At 35.5% G+C, this 16813-nt stretch overlaps 1 protein-coding gene across 2 annotated transcripts in view; it reads right to left on the bottom strand.

Moving 5' to 3' along the window:
* The window catches only part of FAM174A (family with sequence similarity 174 member A), a 30220-nt gene extending 13471 nt beyond the window's left edge, over positions 1–16749 (bottom strand). Inside the window, exons 1-2 of one of the 2 annotated variants that reach the window (XM_019727926.3) lie at positions 16316–16749; positions 1182–1316 (exon numbers count right to left, since the gene is read on the bottom strand). In XM_019727926.3, the coding sequence (XP_019583485.2) occupies positions 1182–1316; positions 16316–16749 (569 nt within the window). Of the gene's footprint in view, positions 1–1177; positions 1317–16315 lie in introns of those variants that run through there. The other variant, XM_019727927.3, reaches the window with a different exon arrangement.
* Between the last annotated feature and the right edge of the window lie 64 nt (positions 16750–16813).

The following is a 16813-nucleotide window of genomic DNA, read 5'->3' as shown; positions in this document are numbered from 1 at the left end:
CAAAGACAAGGGAAGTAAAACTAAAAAAAAAAAAATGAATGAGACTATATCAAACTAAAAAGCTTCTGCACAACAAAAGAAACCATTGACAAAATTAATTGGCAACCAACTGAATGGGAAGAGATATTTGCAAATAACACCTCCAATAAGGGACTACCACCCAAAATACATAAAGAACTCATACAATTCAACAACAAAAACAAAAAATAACAATTCAATTAAAAAATGGGCAGGGGATCTGAAAAGACACTTCTCCCAAGAAGACATACAAATCACTGCAGCATAATTCACAGTGACTAAGATATGGAATAAACCAGTGTCCTTTGACAGATGATTAAAGAAGGTATGGTACATATTCGTATATACAATGGAATGTTACTCGGCCATAAGAAAAGATAAAATACTGCCATTTGTGATAACATGGTACAAATGGACCTTGAGATGATCATGCTAAACAAAATAAATCGGACAGAGAAAGTCAAGAACCATATGACTGTAGTCATATGTAGGATATAAAACTGAAAGCAACAAATAACAAGACAAACAAACAAAGAAACAAAAACTCATGGTCACAGACAACAGTTTAGTGGTTACCGGGAAGTAAGGCAGGGTAATAGAAAAGGGAAAAGGGGGTCAAACATATGGTGATGAAAGGAGAACGACTCTGGGTGGTGAAAACACAGTGTGACATATAGATGATGTATTATAGAAATGTACGGTTGAAATCTATGTAATTTTACTCACCAATGCCACCCCAATAAATTGAACAAAAATTAAAGAAAAAAGAAATGGGATGTGAGGGGAAACTTTTAATTTATAGATTTCTGTAGGGTTTAAGGGGTTTACAAGAAGAAAAAAATATGCATATTTCTTGTGCAGTGAAAAATAAAAACATCAAACCCTTAATTTATTCAAAAGAAAAAGAAAAAAAAGGACAAATCTTTGCAAGAAGATCTACAATAAAGATTTATTTTTGGCATGGTATGCTACTGTTTATGTTTATTTTAGCAAAGCAATGTGAATATGAGCTATTGGTTGGATAGTACAAAGAACTTGATTAAACAGAACTGAATAAAATCTGTTAGGGTTAAAAACTGTTAAATGAAATTGTACTTTATTTTTTCAATTTACTTGTCTAGGACTTGCCTCCCGATCATGGAATTAAATTGATCAACACTTACCTTCGAGGATGGTTGGCATCAAACAATGTGTTATCATCATCCTCATCATCCTGTTCTAAAGGTGTCAATTCCATGTTTTCTATGTTAGTGTCCAAAACTCCGTATCTCCTCGTCTTTCGGTTTCTTCTTCGCATCCTATTAAACAGAACATATTAATAAATAAAATGTACTTGAATATAGTACAGATGATCTTTATTTTACATTTACTTGTAACCTAAGAATAAATTATCTCCTCTGTTTCAGACATAGGAGACTCTCAATATCAGAATGGTTACATTTCAGAAACGCAGCCTATGTTATCTGTGACACAGCACCTACTCCCTACATGTTTGTGTGCCATCACCATTTCTTCTGTCTGACATGCCGTCTTCTGTCTCTGTCAAGTTATGGTGTTTAGAGATACGCCTTTAAGTCTAGTTCAGGTACTGCATTTTTACTGAAGCCTTCTATTCCAGCCTTTCTCCACCCCTTCCATGCATTTCTTAACACAGTGCGTGCAGGATTAGATACTTTCTGCCCCACTAAGAAACATGGTATGCATATACATATTCAAATTCTAGACTGGGTAGCTTACAACCCCAGCTGCACATCAGAATCACCTAGGGCATTTTAAAAAGTTCTATACCCAGGCCATATCTCCACACAATTAAACCAGAATTTCCGGGTACAGGAACTAGGCATCAGTATTTTATTAAAGTTCTACAAGTGATTCCAAAGTACTGAAAACTACTATCCTAGATCAGTGGTTCTCAAAGTGTGGTTCCCAGGATCAGCAAAATCACAAATATGTAGAACTTACTAGAAATGCAAATCTTCACGCCCATTGGGACCTAGTGAATAAGAAACTTTGAACGTGGGGCTTAAAACCCCACATCTTAACAAATACTCCGTGTGAGTTTGACGCATGTAGAAGTTTGGGAACTACTGCCCTGGAGGAATGAAAATATTTTAGGATGCTAAATATTAATTATGTGCAAGTGTGTGTATGGAAGGATTTAGAAGCCTACTCTCTGCTTCTTTCTAAAATAACTTGTTCCTTTCCTTCACATTATTTACTTCATTTTGCATTTAAATGTGCTTATGCATGTGACTGAGTATGACTGTTTATTTGCCAGTCTTTCCCACTAACTTCCATGAGGGCAGCAACCGTGATTGCCGTGTTCACCACTGCATTACTACTTAATGAACCGCACAGTGTCTGGTCCATTAAGATGCTCCTTAAGTGTTTGCTGAGCATCTGAGTGATATCATATTCTAGCTCAGTGATCCAAATCTGACCCTGCAATCAAGGCCTAAGTTGTCTCCAATGCAACAACCTTGACTCCACATACAGGAAAATGTTTCACAGAAGTATCTAGAGCAGTTTAAAAATAAAACAGAACATATCTCAGCAAGTAATGACAAATAAGTTTACTGAAGCTCTGATTTCACTTTGATGTAGTAAGATAAGTCTGAAGAAATACTGTGACTACACCACCAACTGCAGAGAGCAATAAAAGCTTCTGCAAATGACAGTGGGGACCCCTGAGATACAAAATGCCCTACACATACATACATATGAACAATCACTCAATAACTATTAGAGTCTTACTGAGCATCAGGCATTGTGCTAGCTTCTGTGTGTAAAGTACCTGGTCTCAGTGGTCAAAATTTTAAAACTATGACTAAGCCTGGACAAAAACCAAGATAATTTCCACTAATCACTGCCTCTAGATCTATCTATATGACCCCCCAAAGGGTGCTAGAACAGAAAGCAGAGGTTTAAGAATAATACAGTATTTAAAGCTACAAATGTAACCAAAGAAAGAGTAAATAATAACGTAAGAACAGTATGAGGAAGACTGGTGGTAGTATAGGCTAGTTTTTGTTTGTTTGTTTGTTTGTTTTTCATATAATGAAAAATTAAATATGTTTAGGTTGTTAAATTAACAAGTATGTATATATGTGTGCATGTTTGTATATATGGGTATGCATTCTCTCTCTCTCTCTCTCTCTCTCTCTCTCTCTCTCTCTCTCTCTCTCTCCCTCTCTCTCTCTCTCTCTCTCTCTCCGGACCAAGGTCTAAACGTTTTCAGTAAAAGACCAGATAGTAAACAGTTTAGACTCAATAGATCATATATGGTTTCTGCATATATTCATCTTAATTTCTTTTTTGTTTTGCTTTTTAACAGCCCTTTAAAAAAATTATTGACTCACTGACCTTATTAAAAAGCCAGTCAGCGGACTGGATTTGCCCTATATGTCATAGTTAGCCAACCTTGACTTAAGACTTATAAAAGTAATTTACAGAAAAACTAATAACGGAAATGATAAAAGTACTGACTCTAGAAATAGAAATAAAAAAAACATGCAGGGGTATTACAGTTCACTATTGGTCCTTTTGAATGAACCACACGATTTAATAACATTTGCAGGTATTCTTTTGATTTAAAAAAGTTAACACACAAGAGTGAGGGAAGCAACATGGCAGCATAAGTTAAGGATATTCTGTTATAATTTATCCTCTTGTTTTTTGCCAATCTGCTGCTCAATTTTCAAAATCATATTCAGCCAAACATTCATTTTCAGTCAACAAAGAAGAAAGTAATGTCACGGAAAATTGTTTTTGGAAATAAGCCAGATTCTTCCAGGTTATATGTTATATATCAAATTGTCAGTATGTTAATAACCTGGTCATTGATGGGCATAGGATGCCTCGACAAGTCTTCAAAATAGGAATAGGAACACAGAACTTAAGGATTTGTAAAACTCAGCTGCCACTCTTCTCCACTCTCAAGGTCTTCATCATACAAGTGGATACCCAATCTTTAATAAGCAAATAACACGATTTTCTTTCATCTGCGTACAGTATAAAGATTTGACTGGACTTGGTGAGTATTTGGTTATTTATGCAGGCTTGTATTGTCCTTTAATTATATATATATGTGTATATATATACACATATAATTATATATATGTATATGTATATAATTATAAATATATATTTAATTATATATATATATGTTCTTTAATTATATATATGTATATAGATAGATATAAATATATAGATATACATAGAGAGATATCTATCTATCTATCTATATCTGTCTTCCAAACATAAATCCAAGCTATTCAAAGATAACAATTTATTCATATATAGAGATGATGCATTGTTATGCACCAAAGAAATGGGGGACATCAGTTCAATTTAAATTAACTCAGTATTTTAGTAAATGTTACTAATTTATATAAGAAGTCAAATAAAATAACTGTACAGTGTTAAATAAAATATAAACTTGAAATGAACTTCCTTAAAAAATGTCTTTCCTAAATCCCAAGATAGAGGCAGTGATGGCTACATGGTCATGACAGCTACATGGCCATGAAAACACTGAATGTATTAAAACACACATGCATCCATACACATTGGTTTTTCTCAGGGAAGGTCAAAAACACTTGTAAACTTTTCAAATTATTGGGCCCATTCAATGAACCATCTACTTAAAATACTAGCAAACATTATGTGTAACATACAATACACATAAAAATGTACTGAAATTTTAAGTAAAAAGGGTACTTTTATCTTGTAATATGCAGTGTATATTAGTTTTAAATAAGAGTAAAGGAGGCTTTACAATTCATGCAATTTTTTCCATTTTTTCCCTTTTCTTACAAATAAATGTTTTCATTAAGCTCAAGATACCCAAACTTGTCTATGTGTGTCGATAATTACGTACATATAATTATAGACACACACTTTTCTGCTAGACATAGTAAGTGCATATAGCAATCTGGAAACAAAGTTTCTTGGCTCTTAGTTAAAAAAAATACAGGGACTTTATTAATGCGCAGAGAGGAAAATATGGAAGCCTAAGAGGGCAAAACAAAACAGCTATATCATTTACTGTATTGAATTGTATTCCCTGACCACATGGCATACACAGGCAAATGATCAGCTTTCTTCTAGGTATTCAAGCTATTGTCCAAATAGCTATCTTATACAGATGCAGATTCCTCAGTGTTCCATTACACTCAGGTTGGTAAACATTATTTCTATTTAAATAACATGGAAAAGCTACAGCAGAAAAACTAAAGTACTAAAGTAAGCTTGATAAAATTTTATGTAAAAAGGTATGATGCCACATAAAATAACCACAACAGAATAAAACTTCATTTCATTTTACTACTCAATGAAAGGGAGAAAACCGACCAAGGTAACTGGCTATAACTTGCTGTACACCAGTCTGATTTTATTCTTTTTTATTTCTTTTCTTTCTATATGTCGGTGGGGTATTATTAAGTATAGAATGACATAAGTAATGTTATTCTTTAATTTCTTCTATAGCACATTCAAAACTAGACTAAGGAATGCATTAGTTTACTGTATATTTTATACACATACACTCCCCTATGTGATTAGACATAATGATAAAACAGAGTAAATCTTAATAAATAAAGGTACAACAGTTGATACAGACTTTTTTGCCTTGACTATTTTTGGCAAAAAAGTGAATTAGTAAACAAGAATGATTTTCTTTTTTTTTTCTCTTTTTTTTTTTGCCATTGTGACATAAGGAAATAAAAATTAGTGAACCACAAGTTTAGTTGTCTATGACTTTCATCACGAAATCCAACCCAATTGGACATATACCATATAATAAAAATCATTTCTCTCATCTTCATCTCCCATTCCCAAAACATAATCCATCGCTTGTCATTTCAAGTTCTTCAAGAAACCGGTAAGAGATAAGAATATGTTTCTAGTTGAATTGTGTCGCCTCCCAAATCCACATCTTGAAATCTTAATATTTAACCCCTAGCTCCTCACCATGTGACCTTATTTAAAGATTGGTTCTTCACAGAGTCAGTGGAGTTAAAATGAAGTTACAATCACAAAATCCTATTGATTATACTTCCTGAGAATCACTGAAGTTCACTTACAGTGCTATCAATTGCCTTGACTATTAAAATAGCTTCATACCTGTCTTCCTCTGTCTATTCTGGTCACCCAAGAACCCCCCTCCATTCTCTAAAATCTCCAATGGATTCCTACAGCTCAGCAGGAATCATGAGGTAATGCCTCTGTAATTTGGCCTACAAAGTTAACACAGGACGGCTCATCCTTGTCTCTCTAGCCTCACCTTGCTCTTCACTCTACATTCTACTTCACCTTCAGCACTCCAGCCACAAAGCCTTCTCATTCCCTTAGAATGGCTATGCTTTCTCTGTCACTGGCCTCACACTCTTCCCCACCCACCACAATATTGTTGTGTTAAAGTCTATTCATTTTTCAGCTCCAGCTCAAGTTTCACTTCCTTAGGGAAGCCTTCCCTGATCAACCCAGCTCAGTCACAAACACCTATTACTAGTTTCCATAGCACAATGTACATCTCCTTTAAAGTACTTACCAAAGGTGTCTTGTATTCTTATTTGTGTAACTATTTGTCTTTCCTACTAGACCATTAGTTTCATGGAAGCAGGAAATAGATCTGTTCTTGCTCACTACTATACAGCACACAGGGATCAGATAAAGCAGATGCCTAATAAGTATCTGTTAAACAAATTATTTAACAGAAATATATGGATCCACAATACATCTTGCGTTTTCTATGTTTAACAAAGATACCTATAATTTTATATGCAAATCACCACCTCTAGGATAACAGAAGCCTGAAAAAACATGTCTAGAAATACACCACAGAAAAACTTAGGGGAGCTAGGGAATTTTTAAATTATAATATGAATAAAACCCTTCTGACTCAGGACCAAAAAAAAAACTTACTAGAATAATTAAACATCTTAAATATGCATTCACTCTAGGACTCTGAAATTCTCATTTAGGATGTTTTAGGTCAAACCCAGGTGCTTCTCACAGTCTACCCAAGTTAGAAACACCAATATTCAACTTACACCCTGTGCTGCGGAGTTTCATTTTCATCTTTTGGGTATGAAAATTTACCATATGGTAATATGTAGTTATCTTTCATTTACTCACTAAATAAGTTTGTACTTTCAAAAGCCAACTGACTTTTTTCTTTTTTCTTTTAAATTCTTTGCATTCTACATGGAACCATATCCAATGCTAGTGATATTTCTGCCTTACTATACAGGATAAAATGAGTTAATTCGACTTTTTTTGATTATTTTACTGTGATGTAAAGCAATGATGCTCTCAGGAACTATTGACCCCAAGGTGAAGTTTTCAAACTTCTGTGCTTTTGAATTCCATTGGCTTTTTCCATAATTATTCTTGGGGTCCTCTCTACAGGCCTACCAGTTACCAAGCTCTGTCACTATCTCAATCTTGATCAAGTGCAGCACTAAACAGAAGATTCCCCCAACAAGGTATCCTGCCTTTGCTCATCTACAATAAAACATCACTGCTAACACCCAAAGTTTAAAAGGTCAAATGCATGCTCATCTATGTTTAGAATATCTCAATCTTGCTTTCTCTGATAGCCTTTATTCACCCAGTTCCTTGTAGGATAGTACACACAACCGCTTCTTGCGCTTAAATTTGGCTCCCATTTCACGGTATCGTGGTGCCTGTGCCTAGGTGAAGTAAATCCTAAGTAAATGTCACAGAGCTTGGGTAGAAAGTGTACTATATCAAAGTGAATACACAGCACATAGCTCCCTTGTCATCTCTCCTTTTTGTGTTTACATGGGTGTCCTAGTATTCTCTTTCAGTCCCCAAAGCTTGGGATGTGTGGCTTGGTAATTCTTCTGACCTCCATTTTTAAGATTTCAGAACGTGTTTATTTCCCAACCAACTTTAAAGTCCTATCTACAACTCAGAACCTCCAAGGTTCATCCCAGCTTGCCTCTGACTAACTATATGACCAACCCCTCCAACATATTTCTCTTATAATCTCCTTTTTTTCGGCTTCCAATCTATATCTAGACTTGTTAGACCTACCCTCTTTCTGATTATATAATAGTTTCAGAGGTCAGATACCACACGGAATATGATATGGGGGAGGTATTAGAAAATATAGTAAAACCCCCAAATATATTCCCATTCCAACTCTACATTTTTTTTTTTAATCACTAAAAATAGTTACTGAATGTAAATATGTCAAACATGGAACTAAGGAGCTTATAAGCATTACCTGATATCATCCTCACAACAACCTATAAGCACCCTCATTTTTATATATAGAAAGGCAAAGTTTGGAAAAAATGAAATTCGGGACAGTAAATGGAAGAGCTAGGATTCAAATACAAGCAATTTGACACCCAAGCCTAGCTTCTTAAACATTAAGCCATCATTGTCTTCCTAATGAATCAAAGTCATTTTAACCAAGGTCACAAAAGTGGTTTACCCAAGCAGTCTCCTCATCCCCAATACAATCATCATACATTATACCAGACCAGACATATTGTTCTGGTGAACTATGTTTTCTGGTTAATCCTTCTGTGGTAAAAGTAATAACTTAGTAGCTACTTGCATTAATAAGGGCATTTATGTTCTTCTGGTTAGGCCATCTCTTAGTTTTAATCACTGTACCAGAATCTGCTTTGTTTATCCAAAAGAAAACCCTCTTACTCCCCCCTAACTGGACCATAATTTTGTTTAGAGAGCAACTGAGTCCAGCCCTAAGAAATACAAAATGATCATAATAATTGGTGCAAACCAATCATTAAAAAAATGTAATTTTCCTTTTCCCAGTCATTGTCTAGGATTGAGTAGATGAAACAGTTCAGACAAATGGAACAGAAGGGGATGCCTCAAGTGGGGTTTCCAGGAAAGATTTTTCTCCCTGATTAAAAAAAGAACATCGGAAGAGAAAGCTTCTGTTCAGGGCCCCTTCTCTCTTTTCTCGTTGAGACACTATTGTGTGAGGACATAATGCTAAATCTGAGGTAGCTACCCTATGGAGAAACAAGGATGGAAAAACCCAGAATTCTTGATAATTTCACAAAATTATTGAACAAAGCCTGAGCCTGCTCATATTCATGGTAAATAACAAAATAATGTCCTTATGTTAAAGTCACTTTTAATGAAACTCTGTTATAGGCGACTTAGCATCTTGGTGCCTTAGGCTGCCAACCTTTTACTGCCCATGTGTATTTCCTTCTGATTCTCTTCTTTTTAAAAATTGTTCAGGAAGGTTCTATTAGCAATGACTCCACCCTAAATAAATTAATCACATTTTTTGCTCAGAGATTTTCAATCAAAAACCAAAGTGCCACAAAAGAACCTACTAACTCTCCATAGTTCCATCCTATACTTGTTTTTTCAGCTTTGCTCAGTGGTCCCATCTCCCTCTAGCTCATCATATATTTTTCTTCTTTTTCTCTCCTCAGAGATTCAGCAGCCCAAATTCATGAACAGAACTGTTTTTAAAGCAGACACCTCAGAGTCCTAGACTTCAGTGGAAGTGCTGCCAATCAGTGCAGTGTTGCTTTTAGCCAGTTTACATATTGGGGGCCCTACCACTAAAAAGATAGAACATAGAATAATGCACAAGGCACGCTGTCAATGTCCACTGTTCCAAGTTCTCCCTATAAAAAATTTACTCTATACAGTTTATTGTTTCAAGTCTTATGTTTAGGTCTTTGATCCATCTTGAGTTAATTTTGGTACATGGTGACAGACAGCAGTCCAGTTTCATGTTTTTGCACGTGGCTTTCCAATTCTGCCAGCACCATTTATTGAAGAGGCTGTCTTTTCTCCATTGTATGTTTTTGGCTTCTTTTGGATCAAAGACCTAAATATAAGAACAGAAGCAATAAACTGCATAGAAGACAACATAGGTACTAAAGTTATGGACCTTGGGATCAAAGAGAATTTTATGAATTTGACTCCAAAGGCAAGGGAAGTAAAAGCTAAAATAAATGAATCGGACTATATCAAACTAAAAAGCTTCTGCACAGCAAAATAAAGAGACAACCAACGGGAGAAGATTTTGGCAAACAACAACTCTGCTAAGGGACTAATATCCAAAATATATAAGGAACTCATACAACTCAACAACAAAACAACAAACAATCCAATTAAAAAATGGGCAGAGGACCTGAAGAGACATTTCTCCAAAGAGGACATACAAATGGCCAATAGACAGATGAAAAAATGCTCAACATCACTAATCATCAGAGAAATGCAAATAAAAACCACAATGAGATACCACCTCACCCCATTTAGAATGGCTATCATCAACAAGACAAATAATAACAAGTGTTGGAGAGGCTGTGGAGAAAAGGAAACCTCATACACTGTTGGTGGGAATGCAGACTGGTAGAGCCACTATGGAAGGCCGTGTGGAGGTTCCTCAAAAAATTAAGAATAAAATTATCATATGACCCAGCAATCCCTCTCCTGGGTATCTACCTCCCAAAAAAAATCTGAAAACATTTATCCATAAAGACATATGTGCTCCAATTCATTGCAGCTTTCCTTACACTGGCCAAGACTTGGAAACAACCAAAGTGTCCTTCGATAGATGAATGGATAAAGAAGTTGTGCTATATATACCCAATGGAATACTATTCTGCCATAAGAAAAGATGAAATAGTACCATTTGCGACAACATGGATGGATCTTCAGATTATAAAGCTAAGCGAAATAAGTCAGGCAGAAAAAGTCAAGAACCATATGATTTCACTGATATGTGATATATAAAACTGAAAACAAAAAAAAGGACAAGACAAACAAAAGAAGACACAAAAACTCATAGACAAAGACCATAGTTTAGTGGTTACCAGAGGGTGGGGGGGGAGAGGGTGGTAGATGAGGGTAAAGGGGATCAAATATATGGTGATGGAAAGAGAACTGATTCTGGGTGGAGAACACACAATGTGATATATAGATGATGTATTACAGAATTGTACTCCTAAAATCTATGTAACTTTACTAACAATTGTCAGTCTAATAAACTTCAATTAAAATAAAAAGAAATTACTCTGCCTATAAGCTCTCCTGAATGGGTAATGATGGCTAATCATGTTTTCTACCATGCAAAATCCCCTACTGTCAGCTACAACTAATGTGATCCTAGGATGGGCACCTTTTCTAAACCAGAGCTGTCAGTCTCTAGATTGAATTGTGACCTATTTTGTGGCCCAGCCTACAAAGCTAAGATAAGCCAATCAGAATATCTGCTTTAGGAGGTCCATGTGGGAGAAAACACATGCACATAGATGCACACAGGAACACAAGGCACTTTGAAGGGGTGAGAGATCAAAGGATTCATGGAGCTACTACAAGGCACAGTAACAGGAATAATGGGTAATAGTAGATCTAAATTACAAAATAGTAAAAAGCATAAGCTTGAAGTTATGAAGTAGAAAAAGATACATAGTGAATAAGTGAGCCAGTTAAAAGTAAGAAGAAAAAAGAATGGACAATTAAAGAATAGATAAATTTTGTTAATTTCATATAGCAATATTGCACTTTCAAGAGTTGGGACAGTTTTGCAGTGGGTATCACTGTGCATCCATTATAATGTAGTATATACTTTATAAGAAAGCATGGGGAAATAGTGCAGACCAAACTAATTGCAAAATCATTATTTAATTGCTTATTATTTTCGGTATCAATAAGAATTTGTTTTTATTATTCTGTATAACACAAATTCATCCAATGAAAGAGTAAAAATATAATCAATAATTCACTTCAGAAACTCACTGAGAAGTATAGAGGGAATACCAAAAGTAGAATTCAAACTATGGGTTCTGCAGGATCTTGGGCATTTTCCAGTTATATGGCCTTTGGAGTTATCACCTCATATGGCAGACATTACTAGTGCTTGCCAAATCGGCACACACGCACACACACACACACACTCACTCACTTACAGGTTTTCATACAACTAGACTCATTTCAAGGCTGAAGCCATCAAAAGGCCCTGTGTACTCTTTTAAAAAAATATTAAATTTATTAAGGTGACATTAGTTAATAACATTATATAAGTTTCATGTCTCTCTTACCAACTGTGAAGGGCTTATGCCGGAATGGTGAAACCTCTGAGGTGAACAGATGATTTTACTTGTTAACACATTGGCACTGATATGATAGGCTAAATATTTTAATCAGGGCAATACAAGTTATGCTAAGGTAACAAACATTTTCACTCTCAATGACTTAATGCAATAAATGTGTATTTCTCCATTATGAAAATTCAGCTGCAGGCTGGACTATCCTCCAGGATAGCTGTCCTCAGGCGGTAATTCAGCAACTTGGCTGGCCTTAATCTTAAGATTTTTTCCTAGAAAATAATAACGACCTTATTCTTTTTTTTTTTTTTTGCTTCACAGATTTTACTGTGAAAAGAATCTCTGACAGAGAGAAAGTAAATCTAAATATTAGTTGAGATCTTCGTATTTCTTTGTTCTATCAATAAGTATCAATTACCCTTAAATTTCCAAATCTTTACTACCTATTTATACAGCAACATAAAGAATTAACGAAGAACAGTCATCCATTAGGCAACCACTTATTCAGTGCCTACCATATGTTGTATATAATGTTCAGGACTGGGGATACAGTAGTGATAAGGCAATGAGCCTCTTCTCATAGAGATTACATATTAATCTTAGGAAGCCTATTCTGTTCTTACTGTTCTTTGTATGTATTTTTCAGTTTCTACAGAGGGAATCTAATTGTTCTTTGGAATATGTCCAAACTCAAAGTGGATATTATTTCCACTTTGTGGAACATATCCATTATAGCCAAATTAGACTAAAACAAAATAATTTGGAAGTTTAATGGAGTTCAAGTATTTTACAAGTAAAATACTCTCAGTGTTACATCATCAGTTAAGGAAATGATTATTGGCCCATTCCTCCCCCTTGGGACAAATAACTAATGCTGGTGTGCTGTCACACATACTTTGGAAGTGGGGAGCCAAAATGGGCATTCACCAAAATGAATGATTTTCATCCCACAATCTGGAAGCAAAAAGTATATGAGTTCTATCATTGTTAGGATCGATGCCCAACAATAGACGATTGGATAAAGAAATTATGTTACATATATACAATGGAGTATTACTCTGCCATAAAAAGAATGAAATTTTACCATTTGCAACCATATGGATGGACCTACAGGGTACTATGCTAAGTGAAACAAGCTTTTTTTCAGACTGAGAAAACAAATACCATGTGATCTCACTTACATGTGGAATCTAAAGAACAAAATAAAAAAATTAAATTAAAAAAAAAGAACAAAATAAATGGAGAACAAAAATATCAATTGTAAGATGGCAATGACTATGTCCTATCAATAATCACCTTAAATGTAAACGGATTAAATGCTCCAATCAAAAGACATAAATAAACAAATACAACAGAAAGAGGCTCATGGATAGAGAGAAAAACTGATGGCTGCTAGAAGGGAGGGGGGCCTCAGAGGATGGGTGAGAAAGGTGAAGGGATTAGAAAGTACAAATTGGTAGTTAGAAAATAGTAATGGGGATGAGAAATACAGTATGGGAAATATAGTCAATAACACTGTAAAAACTATAGTTTTAAAAATTATTCATGACCACAAATAGCTTATATATATATGTGGATTATACATACATATTAATATAATACTTAGACCAAATGTCTGCTACAAGTGGCTTACACTGTTTTTTTTTTTTTTTTTTTTTTTTTGTTTGTTTGTTTGTTTGTTTTTTTAAATAGCTATTTAAGCCAAGGGTTGTTGGTTTTCCATTCATGGAATAACAAATAGATTTATTTAAAATGTAACTTTTAGTTTAAATAAATATATTTAAAGGTTAATTAAACCAAAAATCTATCATTTAATTTAAAATAATAAACCCATTGCATGTTAACATACCTTTTTTCGTAAAAAATATATTGTCAAAAATAAAACAAACAAACAAAAAGATGACAGAAGGGTACTGACTTAGATTTTTTTTCAAATCCCTTTAATGTCTGGCTTAAACAGATAGAACTAAATAGAAAATAGAAAGAGACAGAAAATAGAAAATAGGTAAATATTTATATTTGCTTCTGCATTTAATCATTTGCAATGTGTTTGGTTGAAGGATATGAAGAAAATCTAAGTTCACATAGGTATGAACTTGGAAAAGGGAGGAGCATTTTAATCTTTTCAGATGCTAGTATTTATTCTTTTTTGCTACTACACCAAAACTCAACAAGAGGTAGTTTCTTAAAAATTAGCTGTGATGTAGAATTTGAAACTGTATCAATGAACTTCTTATACCCTATAAACTTATAAGATAATGTATTATTTTGAAAATTGCTTTGATTTTGCAGATTCCTTGAAGAGGTCTCAAAGAACCCACCCTCCCAACTCCCAAGATTCACTGGACCAAATGTCTGCTACAAGTGGCTTACACTGTTTTTTATTTTTTATTATTATTTTTTCAATAGCTATTTAAGCCAAGGGATGTTGGTTTTCCATTCATGGACTAATAAATAGATTTATTTAAAATGTAACTTTTAGTTTAAATAAATATATTTAAAGGAATGTATGAAATAATAGAGGGTAGGCAGTTAAGGGAAAAAAATGTGATGGTTTGGAAAACAATAAACAAGTACATTCCTGAAAACCTAGCCTCTATTTTATTAAGGAGGAAACTATTGTGACAGCGCTCCCTCAGCTCTTTTCTTGTCTGACAGCTCCTAATATTGAAATTTTGGCTCTATATTTCAGCTCTTCAGAAGGTGGTCCCCAGCTAACCCACTAAAAGAGGCTTTATTATAGATTTTCCAAATCAGTGTTATTACATGGTTGGAATATTTTAATATGATTGATGTCATAAGCCAATTTTACTTCAGTGATAAAGGGATGCATCAAATGGAGATTACTGGTAACAAATATCTCTAATTGCATTATATAATTCCTTTTCTACTTGATAAGGCATTAGGGTATTAGAAAAATAAGTGGCAATTGTCTCCTTTTATTTATAATGACCTGGTTTACTTAATAAAAATGTTGATCATAGGTCAGGACATAGACATTTTGTTAATTGGAAAATATTCAAACAAAGCAAACAGTGGATTGTACAATCATAGATTATTATTAGGCTCCATGGAATATCAGACACATCATTTTACCCTCTGGGTCAATTTCCTCACAGGTAAAGTGAAAGTTGTCATTTAAGTGATCATATCTGTTTGAAATCTGAAATTTAAATAACTCAGCAATCTAGCATTCTGTAGTTGGAATAGTCTTTAAAAACTATGTATTTTGTAAATTTAAACTTTTTGAATGACTTATAGTTGTTTTTTATAGGTGAATTCATTTTAGAAAGTTGGCACGTGTGTGTGTGAAATATCAAATTTATCCATATATGAATTCCAATATTTGTAAATTTAAAGTCAGTATAGTGACAGTTTTGTTACGATACTAAATATTTGTTATAATATTAAAATTGGATCATATTTATAACATTTTTCCTTTGCTTAATAGGCTATCAGTTTTCCATTTTATCATGCAACTGGTAACACTTTGCATTGAAATAACTGTGCCATGTGAAATGAATGCTAAATATTTCTGATTAATGGGGAGTACGACACACATTGAAAGTGACAATACCAAATTGTCACTTTTCCAGGTAAAAAATGGTCGAATGCAGGAAACTTCATATGGTACAATCTAATTGCTTACGGGGCAGATTAAAAGGCCAACACTAAAAATTCTCTGGTAAGGAAGAACTTTTTTTTTCTTTTATATTTTATAAAATAACCATAATAAGGTCCTTCTGCACTACTATTAATCCACTTAAATAAATATTGATTTCCTATCAAGTGGCGGTATTGTACAAGGAACTCTAGGGCTTACAAACGCTACTAAATAGGAATCCTGCCCTTAAGACGTTTGCATTCTAATAGGCAAATTGACAAAGTACACAGTACAGAATAGAAAGTGAAGTATTACAACACATTGTGGTCCAATACAAGACTACTTCCTTTCAGGGAAAGTATGCCCTTTTAGGAAAGGTAAAGGGATTTGGAGGCGGGTACTATGTATAATTTATAAATGAAAGGGAGCAACTACTTGGTGGTTTCAATTCTCCCAAAGGTACCACTGTCTTTCGACAGTGATCTTCACAATCTCACTCAAACAGGCACCCCTGATACTGGGAGAGGAAGGTGGGCAACGCGAGGTTCCAGAAATGTGCCTTGCTAGAAGGTCAGCAGGCCCTGGGGGAAGGCTGATCGAGGCTTAGCCTCACCTGACAGTCCTGACGACGAAGTACACCAGCACCGCGCCGCTCACCACCATCAATACGGTCAGGGCCCGCTGGGTCATGGGCTTCTCGCCGGGATCGGGGCTCACAGCGAGAACGCCCACTGAACCTTCCCCCGCCTTCCCGGCTGGGTCCTCCGCCGCAAGCCCTGCACCGGGGCTGCTGCCATTGCCACCCTCAGCGCCCCGAGGCCTCGCGGCTTCGGCCTGAGCGCGGCTGGGGGACCCGGCGGCGGTGGGGCCAGGAGGAAGTGGGGGCAGGGTCCGCGGTCCACGCTCCAAAGGTCCGGGGTCCCGAGCGGCTTCGGCCGCTTGCAACAGTACCGCCATGGGCCCTCTTAACCCTGGCAGGAGTAGCAGCAGCAGGAGGGCGGACGCCAGAAAGCGGCTGAGGCAGCAGCTGCAATGCAGGGCCTTCATCGTCCCCGGACCGGCCTCTCACCACGCCGGAGCCGCCGGGCCCGCCGCCCTGGCTCCAGGAGGA

The sequence above is a fragment of the Rhinolophus sinicus genome, chromosome 3 (assembly GCF_057876585.1).
Source record: "Rhinolophus sinicus isolate RSI-liver-muscle chromosome 3, RSI-T2T, whole genome shotgun sequence".
Taxonomy (NCBI): domain Eukaryota; kingdom Metazoa; phylum Chordata; class Mammalia; order Chiroptera; family Rhinolophidae; genus Rhinolophus; species Rhinolophus sinicus.
The sequence above is the reverse complement of the archived record's forward strand: the minus strand, read 5'-3'. Positions and strand labels throughout refer to the sequence as shown.